Raw genomic sequence first — 19219 nt, 5'->3', positions numbered from 1 at the left:
ATCTTGCGTAACTCCTTTTACAGGAAAGCAATGTACTTTACACATAAATGTGTGTGTGTGTATTTATTTGTGTGTAAACTTATATTGTTATGTGCGTATATATGTATATTTAAGAATATGTCTCTGTCTTAAGTGTGTGATGCAATACTGTTGTACAAAGGTGGTATCAACATTTTTGAGATACACAGTGAGTACACTTTTTTATCTGGGTATTTCTGATATATTGCCTACACCTTTAGTGTTATTTCTCCTTACTGGGAGGAGCTAAGGAACTGGGAAAGAGTGCTGGATTCCATTGTGCCTTCCACGTCATGGGAAGAATGATTGCCTGAGGTCTCTTTACTGCATCTTTGCCAGCAGGGATGGCATCAAGAATGGAAAGGATACGACTTGGTTATCAAATTCCAGGGCTGAGTTTGCAAAGTTAGCAGAATTGCCTTGTCCACTGACAGTTGCAATAGGATCTTATGAAGGGGTAATAAATATGGAAACTCTTCTCAAAACTCATTTTCCAAAATGTAGCCATGCTTCAGGAGAGAGAATGGTTTTGCAGGAGGAAGGAACATAGACCATGGATTTGGCGCAGCCTTTGAACTTCATTGACACAGCATATGACTTAGAGTCACCTGACTTATTTTTGAATCAATTGCCTTACTTGTAAATCAAGTATAAATGAACATCCTTTCCTCCAGGACAGTCTTCCTTTAAAGGCCTGTCTGAAATGCTATCATAATTTATTATGCTATTAAATGCTACAGTACAGAACAGTTACTGTTTTTGAACTATGCCCATTAAACATCTAAGACTCCCAACCTGAATCAGATCTATGCTGTCAGATCCTTATGCCATTGACATCTGTGCTGCTCCATCTGAGTGCTAAGGTCTACCTGCATGGATCACCTTGCAGCATCCAAACTTGTATAATTAGATATGAGACATTTCTGGCAAGAACTGTTAAGGTTATAGAGAAAATCATTACATTTGGTAGCACATCAGACCAGACCTTAGGGCCAATGGGATATGGAGACTCCTCAGTGAAACAGCTCATTGAGGGTTTCCAGGCAGCCTGGATCTGGGAGACTTCCTGTTGTTATTTTCTTTTCTAATTAATCATTGTATTGTCCCTCTTCATAGCACAGGGTTTTCAAGTAAATCCAGCCTGGTGACAATCTGAATCTCTAAAGGACTGTCCTGTTCTGTTGAGTTTTGTGATGCAGAAAAATACAAAGCAGCAGAAAGGCAGATCAAAAAGGGACAATGCAAAGGACCCTGAAGGCAGACTTAAGTTTGGTATTTAATATTTCAGGTAAAATACTCATTTAGCATCAATTATCCTTGTTGTGTGTTTTTTCCAAAGGAAATTGCCTTCTGAATCAGCCAGCTCTCTAATTACCAGATTGAATGATTGAAATTTTTAGGGCAATTAAATTCAAGCTTTTCTTTTTCAGATCTCATGTTATCCCCCTTCTCTCCCTCCTCTCTGCAGTCTGGAGCCTTTTTCTAATTTGGAGACAGTTACAAGAGGCAAGCAAACCTTTAAAGCCAAGATGCATGTCTCCCCGAATTCCTCTGTGGGTTTGTTTTATAGACTGAGCAGAGAGGGATCTGGTGAGTTTTGTTCTCTCAATATATGCACATTATTAACATACAGTAGGGCGGGTTTTATTGTAACATGTTTTGTCATAAAAAAACAGCTTGGAAGGTTTTATTAAATATAGAAAGTCTCGTGAAAAAAAACAACCGTTGGAAATAGTTTTCAGTGTTGCTTATATCTGCATATCAGCATACCAATTGATAATGGTGACAATAATAATACTATGCCAGAAGAGAAACTCAGAATCACAAGAATTGAGAGGAATACACAATAATTCTCTTAATACAGGTGCAGAGAGAAGTACACACAACAGTCAGATATAACGATAAAACAAGAGACATAGGGCACATCCAAACGAGTGCGCATGTGAAGTTTACAGCATCTCAAAGCTGTTTGAAGTGCCGCAAACCGCATGTGGTGCATATGCAACCATTTTCTGTGCTGCTAATTTACACCGTGGTGCCAGAATTGGATGCTGGGAGATCCCAGTGTAAAAAAAAAGTGGTGTGGCACACATGGAAGCAGCATGGCCACCAGAAACAGAGCCTGGCCATCCAGAGCCATGCTTTGGCTGCCGACCAGGCGCTGTACAGTTGGATAGGTGCCACTGCTGCCCTGAGAAGCCCCCAGGACCCCAGGTCAGGTTGCTGGGGCCAGCACAGATGCTGGCCTCAGCCTCCCCTACCCCAGCAAAGACTATATGGCATGCTCCAGAGTGCATGTGCAGGGGCGTGACCTGGGGCATAAAGCAGCCATACAAATATGGTTATACCAGCTGAGACTCAGACCCACTATTGCAGTACCACAAATAATTTATGAGTTGTGAGAGCTGAGACTCTGTACCTTCACACTCATGAACTGAGAAGCGTGGTTTGTCCTAGTTTCTCTGCTGTCTTACAGTGAATCATGAGGTTAGAAGGGACCTCAAAGACATGTAGTCCAAACCTCTGGAAAGATGCAGGATTCGTAAGTCCTAAACTGCCACAGGTAGATACATTTCCAGCCTCTTGAAAACCTCTAGTGAAGGACTTCCCTAGGCAGCTTATTCCATTGTTCCATAGTTTCTCTTAATATCATGATGGCAGCAGGCTTTGGTAATTTGCAGTTACATGTGCCACCTCTGGGAGCAAGGCTGGAAGAAGTCAGGGGTCACAAAAATACTTACGGAGATGCTGTAGAAACCCCCCTGGATTTTTCTAAACAGACACTTCTCTATAAATCTGGATACAAGTGTCTAAATATCATCTGCACAAGTAAGTTCTTTGTGACAGGAGAACTGCCTTCAGTCTGTATTTGTGTAGTGACAACCACAAAAGAGTCCTGGTCTATTATTAAAGCTGTTAAGTGCAATATCGATACAGCTACAACACCCGTGATAATAATACAGGAAATAGGTTATTTGGGCCGTGGTTCTGGTTATGCAAAAAGTAATGCAGCTTCTAGGAAATGCCGAGATACATACTCCAAAAATGGAGATTGCAGTTAGTGGATGGGATGCTGATTTCAGTTACATTAGTGTTAATCCAGAAAACTCCACTGAAATCCTTTCAGTTATGCTGGCTTTACACGGGTATAAGAAAAAGAAGGATTTTGTCCTATTTGCTACATTTTTTACTCAGCTTGGTTTTATTGGCACTATCCCTAACCAAAGGTATATTTTCCTCTTTATTTATATTGTAGCGACCTTAGATACATCCAGTAAGGAACTAGGACCCATTGTGCTAGATGCAGACTATAGACACACACACTAATTTTACACCTTTAGGTGCAGACAAAAGTGACTATTTTCACCCAATCTTGCTACTGAAAACAGTTTATAGTGGTGACCAAACACAAGTGCATGGCTGCAGACAGCTTAAAAATGTCTGATTAGCTGAAAATCTGACTTTGAATGTGAGGGGTCAGATGAAGACTTCCAAAATGTAGCATCTTCTGTAACTTGTGTCTGCAGAGCTCCCAGCCTGTTGCTGTTTTCAGAACGGGAGGGGGGAAAGGGAGCGGAGGGAGTTCAGTCTGGGTTTTTTTCACCCCCCTGAAGGGTGAGGCAGGTGTATTGGAGCCCCTTGCCCGAAGGTGGAGGGCTCCATTTCACCTATCCCACCTTTCAGCACTGTCCGGAGAGCCCCAAGAACGAGCTCCTTCTGAAATCTTTCCCCCCTCCCATTTGGAAAACAGCGAGCACTGGCAGAGAGCTGTGGTGGTTGCTATGAGAACTTGGCTGCAAGCTCCCAGCCCCCAGCTAGATTCCCCTTTCGGCTGGAGCCGACAGTGCACTTCTGTTTGGTCTGGGGTACGGTTGTAACTCAGAGCACTTTGCAGAAAATGTTCCAAGTTAGAGCTGGGAGCTGCACTTCTGTCTGCGCCCTTTGTTTCCTATTTTCTAACAGTTTGTGTTTCCACTAAGCAAAACAGTGAATCCACACCAAAGCCCTGGCATAAACCAGGGAACTGGGGAAACCACTCTGTATTCAGAGTCTCTCTTTTCATGCTTCAAAGGCCGTATGCTCATACTGGATGAGACCCAGACACTTCTGCAGAATTACTCCTTTAGTTTCACTGGTGGAAGGGGCAAGGAAATCAGACCTGGTCTTCCCAATGCTGTCACAGTGCTGTGTTAATGCTCTTTGCATGTAAACCCCAATTGCGATGGCACTTTCATGAACCCTCCTGTACTTCTCTTCATGAACCCTCCTGTACTTCTCTAAGACTTTGGGCAGGTGCTGGCCACATCTGGCAAGATCAGGGCTTCAGTTTAAAACAATATAACCTCAAAATAATGAATTGTTGTAATTAATAATGAAATATAAATATGTAGGATTTTCCACGTTGTGTAAAGTGCATTCCCTACAAACTGAGCCTCTCTGCACAATCTAATGGGCGCTGCAGAACTGGATAACTGGCATAGTGATCTCCAGGCAGAAGTCATGGTTTGGCAGTAGGTGATCTGTTTCTGCCTGTAGGTGTCACAGGACAGGGTCAATGGATCAATTTCAGTATCTTGAATTTAGCAGTGTTGATGGCCCTGAATTACTGCTCGTTTCTGTTGCACTTTCTCAAGGGGTATCTGTATTTCTCTCTCACTGGCTTTCCAGGAGGCCTTGACCATTTAAAATCCTTTTGAGTGTGTGCCCTGTATTCACTCTTTAGAAGCACATGGGAAAGCTCCTTCAGCTCTGACTCATTGTGAGGACTGTACAATTGCATCCCAACTGCCTACTCTACTTATCTACTGCATTATTTCTGTGAAAGCAAAAGCCCTGCGTGGAACAGATGCTTGGAATGGTATTGGGATCCAATTACTGCACTTTTCCAATCTTACATCTATTGTCTAAACTTGGAGCAGGCATATTTTTACTCCTCGGTGACACTATATAAAGAGACAATTGGCATTGTGTTTGCTGGCTGGCTAGTTGGCACAGGAGGGGCAGAAGGATCAGCAGCACCATGGTAGGATTTACTTTTTCCCATGCCTGTCTTGCTTTCTCTCTTTCTTTTTCTTGTCCTTTCTTCTTTCCTTTCTGTAACTTTAGCCCCTTTCCTTTCTTTTCAACTTGATCATTCTAGCAGGAGCAAGGATAATAGTGCCAGACCCTCACCAAATCCCAAACTGAAACAGAATCACATTCAGATGGAGGAGACAGGCAGGGCCAGGGATGAGCTGTGAACCCCAGAACACTATTTTGTACAGATTAATAAATGCACTCGATGTGGATGTAGTCTGGACACAATCCTGCCAAGGTGGCATGGATTTGCTAAGTGGGGGAAGAGTTCACCAGGCGTCTGTTTCCCAGCCTAGTTCCATAGTGGGGACTAGGGCAGCAATTAATGTTATTGCTGGTGCTGATTAGCCCCAAGGTATATGGTCTGCTGCAAGGAGAGCGCCCTGTGAATACATTGCCATTGACATATGGAGGGGAGAGGTAAGGATAACTACAGAAATTGTTGTGTCCCTACTCTACCTCACACTGTCATAGCCTCACTTAAGTCATCTTGCTTTGTGCTAGCATGTTGACCCTAGGACCTTTTACAGGGGAACCTCTGCATGACTGGCTCAGCCTATGTGGTTTCAAAGATCAAGGGCAGAGTTTTAATCTAAGATACAGTCCGAGTATCTGGCTCTGGATTCCCGCGGGCAATTTCATGGGAGTTGTTACAGTATTATTAAAAAAGAGCTGGAGGTCTTGGCTCTGCTTCTTTCTGTTCACCCTTTTCCTGCATCCTTTCAGACTCTATCTGTGTAGTATTTCCCAATGGTGTCCTAAGGTTGTGAATTATTTGGATGTGGAGAACACCAGAGAGGGAACTCTGCTTGAAATCCCTTTGTAAACCATTGTTCAAATTCTGGCTCTCTTTAAGCCGCTGATAAGTGTGGCGCAGTCCATGTTCTGAACAGGATCAAACGATACTTGAAACAACTTCTAAAAATCATGCTGAAAACCAGGTTGTAGTCTCAGCTTGTTCAGGGCTGATATAAAAATTTGGGCTCTGCAATTACACACCTCACCAGCAACTAAACCATGTTCACCAGTGGTCTAGAGGAGATCATATCTGTCCTGCGTTTTCCTTCTTGGGCCTTGGGTATATAAACTGTACTTTGACTTTGCTAGAACCTAAGCCAGCTATTCATCCAGTGACTTGTGTTGGGTCTTGGGGGTTTTCTTTTTTGCCTCTCTGGGTTATTTTTCTCTCTCCATTATTTGGTGAAATGACTCCTTTCCCACAATCCCCTGCAACTCTGGAATAATTAGGGCAAGTCTTTCTGTAGCCAAATTGCGCAATGCAGTATATCTCAGAACGTAGTAAAATATTCTACTCTGTCTCCAAAATCCCAGCTGTACCGTCGGTGGTAGTTCTTTTCACTGTGTCTTTTGTTTTGGGAAAGCATCTTCTGAGGTACCTTATAGTGCAGGGAAACATGAAACAGATTTAAAATGGAAAGAAAAAAATAGCCTTAATGAAAGAAAGCTGAGAATATCTTTACATAAGGAAGTGATCATTTTTTATTAATCAGAGGGAAATGTATATGTAATTATGCTAGATGAACTCTGTGGGGAAGGCTTTTTTTCCTCTTTATGATGTCTTAAGGGATTTATAAATATTACAGAGGTTTTATAGCATCATAATATTTCAGATGTTCAGTAAAGCTACTTTCAAAGGATTAGTGCAGACAAAGCAGCATAGTAAAAAATAATTACAAGTCAGCCAGTGCTACTAGGATCTGACATACAAGGCTGAAGAGAATGAGAATGGCAGGGTTCAGCGAGATAATTTTTCTAACAAGAGGCAGACCACACAAGTGCTGCAGGATGGAGCGCTGAGAACGGTGTGTCTGTGGCTCTCAGTTAATTCCCGGGAATTTCAGGGAAGTTGGGTCTGCGATGTCTCTACATGCATGGTGCTGATGGAGAGAGAGAGAGAAGGGGAGGGGGAGGCCTTTTTCATATTCCAACAACATTCCTGCGTTTATTCAGTTCAGTGACACCTTGTAGCGGATTCGGTATGCTGAAGGGAATCGTGGACCCAAAAATAGATTGCATTCTGATCAAATGTGTTTTGCAGCCTGCCAGACTGTCTGGAATGTACCACCTGTACTAAAATATACTGACCTCGATAGAGCATTGCTGATTTACACTGCCAGCTGGGGATCTAGCCCGTTGCGTTACTATGGAAATGTGTATGCACGTGTGTGTTTGTATGTAGGGCATTTTGCACGGGTCCATTAGTATATGTTTAAGAGAAGGTCATGTATGTGCCCGAGAGTGTCCTGTGTGGCTACGTTAGGGAATGAGACTGTGCAGAGCATTTTGGAGCTATAGAGTTTGAACAGACTGTGGTAGGGTGAATACTGTGGGTTTATAAGTATGTGGAAATGCTGGAAGCCAGTGCACTCTTGGGGGGCATGAGAGAGAGACAAATTATTGCAGTTTAAGGGACTTTGTGTGGGGACAAGAGAGAGTGTATTAGAGGATGGAGTTTAAGGGGTTTAGGATATAGAAGGGATAAAGGATATGGAGGGAGGCTGGGACTGTGTGTAAAATGGTGATTGAGGATGAGAAGGGAAGGATTTTCTTCTGAGTACAAAGAGGGTAATAAAAAAAATCTGTGTTTCTCTGTTGTGATAGTGCAGGTTTTTAATTGTATTGTTGGAGGCTGCTGCCTGTTTGGAATGCAGATTGTGCGCTTCGAGCAGTCGGTGCTGCTTAGTCCTCTGGATTGGTCGCTGCAAGGCAGGCACCTTGATGGGTCATAAGCTCCTCACTTGCCTTTGAAAGGATCCAGACTGTGCTAAGAGAAAAGTGACATGCCCATTCCTGGGCTTCTTGGTACACTTGCAAAATAAATGATCTAAGCAAAGCAGAGCAACCTCAGCACTGTGCCTCCCCAGCCCTGTAGACCATACATCTCAGTTTAGCCAGGACAGTCCTGGATTTTGTAGGTTGGTGCTGGCCAGTTAGTGAAAGGTTCTGGAAACAGAGGCAGAGGTAGGTGAGCAGGGCTGCGGGGTGCAGTCCAGAGGGGAGGCAGAGCAGCATGGTGTGCCAGGCAGGTGTGTGTGCAAGTACCGGTGCTGCTGTGTGGGAGCAAGGTGGGCGGACTGGAGCAGTGCCCAACCCATCCTGCTCCCTGCCTGCAAGTACAGCTCAGGAGAAGTTAGGTCAGGCGTGCACCATACAGCTCTGCCCCCCAGCCAGACTGTGCCCCCTGCCCGCCTGCCTCTGCCTGCAGCAGCACCATTGATATGGGGCGGGGTTGGGAGGGGGCAGTGTCCCAGATTTCCTTAAAAGTAATATGGTCACCCTATGTAGAAACCCTGTGGATGAGCATGGCATTCTATTCAAAAGCTGGATTCAAAGCTTACCAGAAGTTTGGGGGGCTGAGAGGGTCAAGTCTATGAGCCCAGTTCAGGCAAATAGCGCATAGAAAATGCTAACCATCCTGCAAGAGCTGAAGGGGCAGCTCTTACCTTGAGGTGGCTTCATAAAGTGGAGGCCTAAGCAGAAGTATGGTGGCAGAACAATTAATGTCTCTCATATTCCAGCTTTTGGCACAATAAGAGTCCCACTTTCAACTTGGGTTGACAGCTTCCCTCAGTCAACCCAGCTGCACATGGATTCCCGGTCATTTGGACAGTGCAGATTCAAAGGTGGCCAGTTGCGATGCTAGCCATATTGCTCCCTTGTGGGCTGCAGACACAGGTGTGCCTTACCTACATGAGCCTGATGGGCTGCTAGGCATGGGAGGACCTTTGACTCTGATGGGCCTGAGCTTCCAAGGCAACAGGGAGTCAGGCTTTCATGTCACACATCCCGTAGGCTAAAATCTTCTACTATTTGCTTTTTGAAGCCACTGCATAAGTGATGTTCCAAAGGTGGGGAGAAGGAGGGGGGTATCCTTTCTTTAACCAGTAAAAGACCTAGGAAATTGGGTTATTTTTTTTCCTCATCAGCATTTATCAAGAACATCAATATTTGTGGTCCCTGTATTAGCTGAAATACCCCCTTGGAAAACCAAGAGTAATGGATCTAGAACTTTAAAGGGGTTGGAGTACTTCCTGTTCAATCCTTAACAGAAATAGCAATTTTAACCCTAGTGTTAGGCTGATTAGAACTTAATGAAAACAGAGAGCTTTAAACAAGCTGAATTAAGGTCTTCTCAAATAATCCAGTGACACTTCCTTGGTATCTCTGATATCATAAACCTTTTATGGCTCCAGTGTGCTGTAAAGTTTATCAGGGTAGACATGGTGTGACTATCTTAAAGTTAAAAACTTGATACTGCAAACCCCATCCCGCAACCCATGTAGATGCAAACTCGGTCCTTACTCCCTTTTTTTGTAGGTCACCTTTAAAGCAGACAAAATTCTCGCACAGCTCCCCCTCCCCTCCACACACATGCACATGCTGAATGCATCTCTGTTCTTACCTTGCACCCACAGAGGCAGAGGCGACTCTGACTCATTGTTTCTGTCTCTCTGTGTCAGCATACTAGCCTTGTTCTCTCAGACTCCCTGACCCTACCAGACAGGAGAAATGTAAGGAATCCTAGTGAAGGAAACACAACTCACAGCAAGCCCTTGGCTAAGCTGAGCTGTCTCTGGGCCAGGTTTTGTTATGTTCCGGTTTTATTTAAAAACGTCTAAGAAAAATAAGAAAAAGGCCCTTAGAAACTCAAGCCAACTAAGAGAGCACTAGTACTTGTGATATAATCGTGTGATGTGTGGATTCGCTTTCAAAGGGTACTGTTGTGTTCTTCACATTGGGATGATTAATATACCCAGGCTGGAAAATTAATAGACCTGTTCAGTCACTGCAACATTCCTCCACATATTTTGCTGTCAGAGGCCTTGGTATCTTAGCAGAGCGGTGCCACAGATGCCCAAAGCTCTTCAGATTCTTATCTATCATTTTTCATCTTTTGATCTCAAAGCACTTAACAAAGGTAGGTTGACAGCGTTACCAACTTTTGCAGGTGGGGAAACTGAGGCAGAGGGAGGGGGAAGGGACTGGGAGAGGGATGCGGGGAGCCCAGGAAGCTGATGAGAATCCTTTGAACAGTAGATCCAACAGACTGAATTTAGAACTAATGATGGAAAGTCATTCCCGTGTGACAGCTGCTCGGGGCCTGTGTGAAATATTTTGGTGGTCTCCATCCAATTCCACAAGTGACCACATCATAAAAGGTTTTGGAACCCATGCCTCGAGTATCATCAGAAGAGCTAAAGATAGAATGGGCCACATTGCTGGAGGTCAGGCTTGAAGCCTATTGAGAGTTTGCTGAGACAGGGTGACATGGCCCAGGTGTTGTGCTTGTTCAGCAGGCAAATAGGCTTTATTTTAACAGTACTGCTACACTCACTCACCTCATTTAAAGAAGCCATGTGCTGATCTTCTTCTGTCTGTCCACCATATCTCTTGGCTTTTCCAGATTATCTCATTCCACTGCATCTCCGGGTTCAACACCCTCCTCTGCTCATGCTCTGGGACCTCTGTAGAGGGACCCCACCAAAATTTGCCAGGGAAAGCCTAATACACACTTTACTCAGGGCTTTGAGCATTAGGATGCTGATGTGGTAATTCTAGCCCCTCCTTTTTATTGTAGTGCTAACCTTTGAGACATAAACTAGTTGCAAGAGAGAAGCATGAATCAGATTAAATAAAAAAGTCATAAATGAACTAAACATCTGGGCTTCTCTATATGGAGCAGACATGGCTAATGGTGGTCTATAAATGGGATCAGTATTAGTCATCTCTGCTAAGCCTCAAAGTCCAAACAGAGCTATCTAATAGCCCTGCCAAAAATTCAGAGAGCAACCATAACTATACCCCTCACACTACAGTCATTTCCTTCTAGATAGATGGTCAGTACTTTCCAATGATACTTTGCGGATTGGATATATTGTTAAGAAGCGGGGTTGTCCCTAGCATTTCCATTCTATCTGGAAATGCCAAAGTCCACCAGGCATCTCATACTGTATGGAAATGCTGCCTATTTCAGCTCAAAATAACACTTATTTCATGTGTAGGAGGAGGAAACAGTTTGTTTTCCAAAATCAATATTTCTACATTCATTAAACATTCCATTTGTTCACGTCTCTTTCTGTGCTTTGGGTGGCAATTTATCCTTATTTTTCCCCAGACATTTCCATCTCTCTTTCCATAGTTCTGCAGTGAAGCTTTCTCCATTAGTTGATCAGGGTTTTGGAGGCAAGTTTAGAATGCGTGCATGTGGGGGAAGGTATGCCACAACCCTAATTTTTGAACCCAGCAGAATGGCTGAATGCCAAAATCTGCAGTGGCAAGTTAAGCTGATTGAACAGTTCATATTTCCAGTAGAAATGGATGGAAAAATGTTCTTGCCCAGATACAATTCCCAGGTTGTCTGACCTGAATTGAATTTGAACCTAGATCGGGTGAGAGGTGAAAAGCGAGGAGTTGCCTGCTGTGTCACACTGAATGGCCCAAACAGATCAGAATTTCTCTTCAGTTACCATTATGTAAAATGCAAACAGAAGAGTAGTGAGGAGCAAATTTAAAAATAAGGGTAGCCCGATAGTTAGGGCTCTAGTCTGGTATACAGGATCCCTGGATTCAGCTCCTCTGTGATATTCTGCATGACTTTGGCCAAGTTACATAGGCCCAGATTTTAAAGGCATCTAACTCCCATGGATTTCTATAGAAGTTCAGACTTCTAAATAGGACCTCTGTGCCTAAATGCCTTTGTGGGTGTCTTTCTGTTTGTTTAGCTATTAAACAGAACAGTTGGAACTTTTCCTTTGGCATCTCTAAACCAACGACGTTGGGTGCCAGGCTGGGTATGACAGGGAATAGATCACTCTAGATCACTGGTGCCTAACTGTCTGGCCCTGCAGGATCCCACACAGGGTTGGCACATGGGGTTGGACCTTAATACCAGATCCACCCACAGGCCAGCCCAATCTGGCCCTATACCAACCCAGTCTTGGCATGCATTAGCCTGATTCTGTGTACCCCAATCCAGCCCTGCACCAGTCTGATGTGGCCCTGTACCAGCCCAGTCTTGCCATATGCCAGCCCAACCCTGCGCACCCAGATCCAGCTGCACACTGACCCACTGTGACTCCATGCCGGCCTCCTTTGGCTGCATGCAGCCCCCACACCAGCCTGATCCAGCCTGGCCCAATTCTGTCCACCTGGAAAATCGATTCACTCAGTGATGGTCCATACAGGTCAGGCATCTAGTCTTCTCTGAGAAAGTAGGAAAGGGCTTGTTTTCCTTTCATAGTTCCATATTAAAATCCTCACACATGGCTTAATTTTGAGCCTGACTACCTGCCCATGCAGGGCAATAAGGTAGAATAAGGAGCTCCCTCACTAGCTGCTTGCATTATCTGAACAATTCATTGGGGCAAGAAAACCTCCTTGGTAGAAATTCATCCTATGCTTCATAACTGTAGCATCATTTTTCTGCGCTTATATGCTTGTTATACAACTGACTTGATAAGAAAACCAAGGGAGAAAATAAAACCTGATACAATCCTCCTGTGCTGCTATTGCCTGTTGTAAAAGAAGCATTCAGTGACTTACCTGGATGTTCAACACGTGAGTTATTATATATGTGATCTTTCCATTTGTTTTATAGGCTCCAAAAAAGGCGAAGAAGAAGACAGAAGGAGGTGGCTCCAATGTATTCTCCATGTTTGATCAAACACAGATTCAGGAGTTTAAAGAGGTATGTTCTGCTATGCAGCCTGCTATCACTGTTAATTAGCAACATAGGTTTAGTTTGTAATCATTACTCTATTCTCCATCTGCTCTGATAAAAGACAGTTATTTTCTGACTTATACCAATGGTTTTGGCTGGTAAATTAGTTGGCTTGTGAGGTTTTATAAATTCTCTCTTTCTTCCCTTCTTTCTCTTGTATCAAGCTCTACATGTTCTACATTATTTACAAACCTCCAAAGCTCAATACAAAATAAAACAAATTACCATCTAATTCACTGGATACTTACTCAGGAAAGCACTTGTATACATGCTTACACCTAGTCCTATTCCAGAGATCATTTGTGCATGTGCTCAACTTCACAGATGTGTTTTAGTGTTGTCTGGAATAGGGATGTTTTCTTGAACTGGGGCTTTAATTAACAGACTGTTCCATAATAGCAATAGAAAATGCCTCTCTGTGTCCTTATACCACAAACCAGAAACCAAAACTCCATGAAACCCTGAACTTACTTCTTTCTTAATACCTACAAAAGAATACAATTTAACCAGAGGGCTCTATCAAAATAAGTCATGTGTTAATCAGATATTGCCGATTCCTTCATCATTTACCTGTGTAGAATTTAAATCAATGGGCATAAGAAATGAATGAATAAAATGTTGGTCAGTTTATTCTTTTTCTGCTCATTCATGAATGTGTTGCCATTTCCTCAGATATATTTGTCAGTATACTTATTCTTTTTTGTTAACTCTGTTTTTGCCCTTTGAGCTGTCTTTGCTAATTGTGGTTGGTTAGCTAAGCTACACTACATTGTTTCTTTAAACACTCAGGACTGTTAATATATGCAGTTTAGTTTTTTGCATGATGTTTTAAAATTCTCTTTCTTTGAGGATTCACACTACTAGAACTCAAAACATGAATGGCTCTTAAAAACCTACCACGAAGATTGTGAATGTGACCAAAGAAAATTCATGGACATTGTTGACCTCTTAATGGGATGTTCCTAGCAGTTCTTCTAGCTGTCTTTGGCACCACAACAAACTTCCAGTTTTCTTTTCTCTGAGGGTGACTGCTAGGGCCGTGACCCCATAAACAAAAGCTGGTAAAAATGCCACTTTCATGAACTATCTTAAGTAAAAATCAAATCTTGATGAGACTTAGTCATCCACTAGAAGTAAGCCCATGAACAGGAGTGAAAACAGTGTGGAGGGGTTAGATTTAACTTTAGGGGTAAGTGGGAGCACAATTCAAATATTAAGAAATTTGCAAATAATCACATGGACAAACTGCAGCTTGGGCATATTGAAATATCATACGAAACTGAACTCTGATTGTATAAACCTGTGATGTTAAAACCAGATCATGTAAGGGGTTGTACCCCACAGAGCAGGAGAGCACAAATCATGCAAGTTATGGGAAGTGAACATAGTACCTTTCATTATAATCAATGTGTGGCATTAAGCAAGATGACATCTGGTGATGGCAAAGATACACTGTTATGATGGGCATGATAGATAGGTGTGTATATATATTGATATATATATCTATATATATATCTATATATAGATATATAGAGTAATCTCACTCTCTCTCTATATATAGATATATAGAGGTATATATCTATATATAGAGAGAGAGAGAGTGAGATTACTGGTTCTATTAATATTCCACATAGTAATTCCCAGGAAGTACTTTGCAAATTGGAAGAAACTTTTAAACTGTGACCATTGTAGGTAGATAGGTAGGTGGGTGGGTAGATAAAGAGGGCAGGGGTTAGAGTTCAGAAATAGCGTATTGGCTGAAAACTACAAAACAACAAACGTATTTTCCACACAGTGTCGAGTCTTGCCTGACGGGAGGTATTTTAAGGTCAACCCTCTGAGGTCGCACGGAGAACAATTAGACCACAGCCTGAAGGACACTGCATGTTGGAAAGGGCAACAAACCTTGGTTAAATAAATAGCACAATGGAATCTAGATTTCTGGATTTTCTTACTCGACTGTCATGTCTTTCTTCTCCTCCCCCACATGAAGCTTCATTCTAAGGCCCTGCAAAACTTGATCTTTCCTCACAGTAATTAATTCCTCAACACTGTTATAGCTGAAAAGTGCAATGAGATATAGACAGGGACACAAATCCCACAGTGGGGACTGTGGCTCGAGCCTCCATTATCCAAGCTTTCATGGGTTAAGGCTCGAATGGTAGCTGACAGCATTGGCCTCTGCCCAACTACACACTGTGCTGAGTGTTAATTTAGTAAGAAGAAGTTTGGGTGAGTTTAATTAAGCCTCTTGCCAAGATACATCAATGTGTTGAAAGTAAGTAATGCACAATAATGCTGTATGGTGTGTATTAATAAAGGAAAGTTAAATATTCCCCATCAAAGTGTGACTAGAATGTCACATCGTTGGATTTCTGGGATTGCCTCGCTGTTGGACAATAGTAACATAATGCCCTTTTTTCCCTTCAATAGGCTTTTACCATCATGGATCAGAACAGAGATGGCTTTATTGACAAAGCAGACCTGAGAGATACGTTTGCAGCGCTAGGTAAAATAAATAAGTAACCAAAAGGCATCTAAATGCAATTTCAAGCACATAGGGGAGGATTATATTAAAATTAGAGCTGGGTGAATCGTAAGATATGCATGAAGCTAAGAGAGCCAAAGGGAAAACCTGCCAAACCTGCTCATTTTGATCCTCCTTATCTATGGCTGCTAGCTGCTCTCTTGGCTATTTCCCTCCAGCTTGGAAGCACTGAGCAGCCTCCATTGAGAAGCAAGAGAGGGCCGTTGTGGGGATTCACTGGTGGCTGTTATGGAGTGGTTCAGCTAGCATCCTCTCCAAAGGGACTCATCTTTCCCTTCAGCCCACCCAAGTAGAGGTCTGTGCCAGGCGTGTCTGATTCGTATTTGTCTCTGCGTTTCCCAAGCAGCACCTTTTTCATCTAGTAGTCATGTCATATCTACCAATTAATGTTCCTGTCATGGACCATCTGCCAGCCCTCCCACACCGAAGTGGGAGCTTCATGCAAGGGTTCATGCCTCCATGCTCTGAGCCAGGCTGGAATGTGCATGTCATGAGGTTAAGAAAGGCCCCTTCCATGCTGTAAGTAACAGCACATCAGAAGCCCTACAGCATTGGGCAGCAGAAATATGATTTTCCCAGGCAACGAAAGGGCAGAACGCTCAAACCTGGAGCCGCTTCTCAGTTGAAGTGTTGGAGACTTCAGCAGAAGTGTAGGTGCTTGGGCTTTGGCCATTGGCATCTCCTAAAGAGGAGTGTGATAACAATGTTTAGTATTCCTTGAGGTGGAATCAGACTGCAGAAGGGTCTGAACAAAGAGCAGCAACTCCCCAGATCTTCGTAATGACAATGAGGTTTGGAAAGTTTGACCGTTGCCTATTGTTAGCCTGAAATATTTATTTCTTAGGGCCAAATTCTGATCTCCTTATTGATGCAGAAAGAACCTCCCCGTCTCCCCCAACATCGTTGAGAATGGGCAGATAGGAAGGTGCTCCTCAGACTCAGGTCCTTAGAATCTGACCACTAGTCAATAGCTTGCAGAACGGACAGGAACAGCCAGGGTTATCATGGGGATTTTGCTATTCTTGGTGTAAAATGAAAACCATCTCAGTCTGGGTAATATTGCAAAAGGCTCAAGGGTGAAATCCTGGCCCCGCTGCAATTAATCGGAGTTGGGGCATTTGATTTAAATGGGGCCAGTGTTTCATCTGAGTTGAAAATGTGTCTGCTGAAATGACCCCCTGTTTTGGCCACCAGTGGCCTAGTATTTTTCCCTCCAGTTCTTTCTTCTACCCTTTAATCCTGTACCCAACTCTCTCTCTGGTTTAGGAACCTCACCCTGTCTTTTCAAGTTGTGTCTTGCCATGTTATTCACAATGTTGCACTGAACCCTGAGGACCACTGTGGGAGGACCTGAGTGGGAATGACATTTTGAAAGAAATGTGTTATGACAATCTCTGCTACTGCAGGTCGCTTGAATGTCAAGAATGAAGAGCTAGAAGATATGGTGAAGGAGGCACCAGGCCCCATTAACTTCACTGTCTTCCTTACCATGTTTGGTGAAAAACTGAAAGGTGAGTTCTTTGGGGCGTTTGGAAGATATCTAGCAATAAATCTCATGACTGCAATATCTCATCAGCTTGCAATCATTAATTAACCAATCTTTAGAACACCCCTATGAGATAGGGAGGAATTTTCTCCATCTGCAGACCTGGAACTGAGCCGCAGAGATGTTAAAGGCAAGTTTGCACTAGGGGTAGGCAACCCCCTGGTATGCATGCCAGAGTGTAGCATGCAAAGACATTTTGCTTGGCATGCATACCTCAGGGTGGACAGCGGGGGAGCCACGCAGGGGCTGCTTCTTGTTGTGGCAGTGCAGCCCCAGCTCCTTCCTTGCTGTGCTCCTTGAGCTGTGTGTGCACCTGCTGCTGGCGATGTGCTGGGTTGGAGCTCCATGGTGTGCCCCCGTGTAGCCGTTTGCAGCCTCCCTGATGCCTGCTATGAGCAGCCTGGGCTCCACGGCAGATGGCAGAGGCCTGCCCAGAGCCTGGGCCGTCTGTGGCAGGCAGCCAGGAGAATGTAAGTGGCTACACCAGGGTCCACAGAGACCCAGCCCAGTTTGTTGCTGGCAGTGGGCACACATGCACCTCAGGGCAGACAGCAGGGAAGGGGCCAGGGCTGCACTTCCACAACAAGGATCAGGCCCCTCATGGCTCCCTCACCATCTGCCCCTGGCACTCCAACATCTTACAAGTCGAGGTTGGCGTCTGCCCAAAAACATTGCTGATCCTTGGTCTACACTGTAATCCACAGGTATGACTTTAGCTCTCATTGGTGTACCTATTATTGCTTTAAATTCGCTAGCTTGACACCTGATACCAGTGGGTCCACGGCAGCAACGAACTCAGTGTAGCCTGGGTATTTCTTCAGGGTCCTGGGCAGGTTTTGTAGCCCATGCTAACCTCCAGCTAGCGGGTTTAAAGCTACCTCAGGCATGCCTACATGAGGTACAATTACACCTCTGGATTGCAGGGTAGACAAAGGCTATGCAACTTATCTTATGTGACGCAGTGAGTCAGTGGTAGAGCTAAAAACTGAATGCCAGAATATCTTAGCTATGTGACCGTGCTTCATTTTCTTTGTGGCTTAATGACCAGTAACCAAGCCTAAGGCTGACAGACATCAATGGAAGGTTTGCCACTGACCTCATCAGAACAAAGACTTGGCTCAGCCATAGGTTTCTAATTGGAAGTCAGAAATGTAGTTTTGTCTCTTACATTGTATTGCATGCAGAAGAGAGCCTATGGCAAAGATGCATTCCTAGGTGTCTCCCCAAGAGAAAGTATTGCCCTTTAGATCCAAATAATTCTGTTTGTTCTCTCCCTCCTATCCCACTATCCAAGCACCTTCTAGAAAAGATTGTGACTCGATGCACACTTATTCATTCTCTGTCTCCATCTTTTCCTGTGCACAGAAAAATTATATGGGGATTTTTAAAAAGTCAGATTTTATGTTTATTTTAAAACTGCTGTATTAATGAGTTTTTATTAGTGAAGAGAATCTCAAGGAAGGGCTTCTTGTACTTGGAATGCAAAGTGGTGAAGTCTAAGATTGGCAGTTAGGAAAACTAGTAATATCTGTTAAGATAGATAGATAGATAGATAGATAGATAGATAGATAGATAGATAGATAGATAGATAGATAGATAGATAGATAGATAGATACTATCTGCAAACAGTCTCAAAAACATGTTATGCTTGAAAAGTTGGTAAGTATTACTTGGAGGGAAAAAAGGATGGATGAGGCAGTAGAGTAAGAGTCAGGGGATATCTGTCTGCCTATTGTATCTGTCAAAGTGGTACCTTTGTATTTGCCACTCTTGGTGCCATTTTGCACTCTCCTGTGTTGGCAAGACCTTAGAAGGTAAAACTCAGCCTCGTTCATAGTGTTTTTTCTGGGGCACACTGGGTATTTTGATTCATCTTTCTGGAGTGCACTAGTGTGCCGGGGCTGCCCATTCATGATGTCTGTGATCACACAGAGCATGGCAAAATGCCCCTCTTCCTATTTCCTTTTCTCCCTTCTGCTTCCCACAATCGCTGATGCCTGGTGGGATTTGAGTCCTGCCAACTGTGTGGCATGAAAATGGAGCCAGCACAGGAAGGTAAATGGGTGAAGCATGCCCCTCTTGTCTGCAGGTTTCCTGTTGGCTATTAGCAGGAGAGCTTTTTTTTTCCATTTGTGGAAGGGAAAATCACAGCTGTGCTTGTCATGCCCTTCTGGTTGGGTTTGTCATGCAAAATAAGCAGAGCCAAAGGACTGCACATTCCCAATCAAAACTAATTGGGATGAAGAGTCTTTGTAGTGCAATTATAAAGGGAGAAAAGGCTGGAGGAAGT

General features: G+C 43.6%; 1 protein-coding gene across 2 annotated transcripts in view; it reads left to right on the top strand.

Annotated features, from left to right (window-relative positions):
* The first annotated feature begins 1159 nt into the window (after positions 1-1159).
* Positions 1160-19219, top strand: part of MYL10 (myosin light chain 10) — a 28529-nt gene continuing 10469 nt past the window's right edge. The window contains exons 1-5 of one of the 2 annotated variants that reach the window (XM_019493480.2): positions 1160-1306; positions 1487-1608; positions 12713-12802; positions 15269-15344; positions 16790-16894. In XM_019493480.2, coding sequence (XP_019349025.1) covers positions 12767-12802; positions 15269-15344; positions 16790-16894 — 217 coding nt within the window. In that variant the 5' untranslated portion in view covers positions 1160-1306; positions 1487-1608; positions 12713-12766. Of the gene's footprint in view, positions 1307-1486; positions 1609-4792; positions 5042-12712; positions 12803-15268; positions 15345-16789; positions 16895-19219 lie in introns of those variants that run through there. The other variant, XM_006265754.4, reaches the window with a different exon arrangement.

The sequence above is a fragment of the Alligator mississippiensis genome, chromosome 14 (assembly GCF_030867095.1).
Source record: "Alligator mississippiensis isolate rAllMis1 chromosome 14, rAllMis1, whole genome shotgun sequence".
NCBI classification, from domain to species: Eukaryota; Metazoa; Chordata; order Crocodylia; family Alligatoridae; genus Alligator; species Alligator mississippiensis.
The sequence above is the reverse complement of the archived record's forward strand: the minus strand, read 5'-3'. Positions and strand labels throughout refer to the sequence as shown.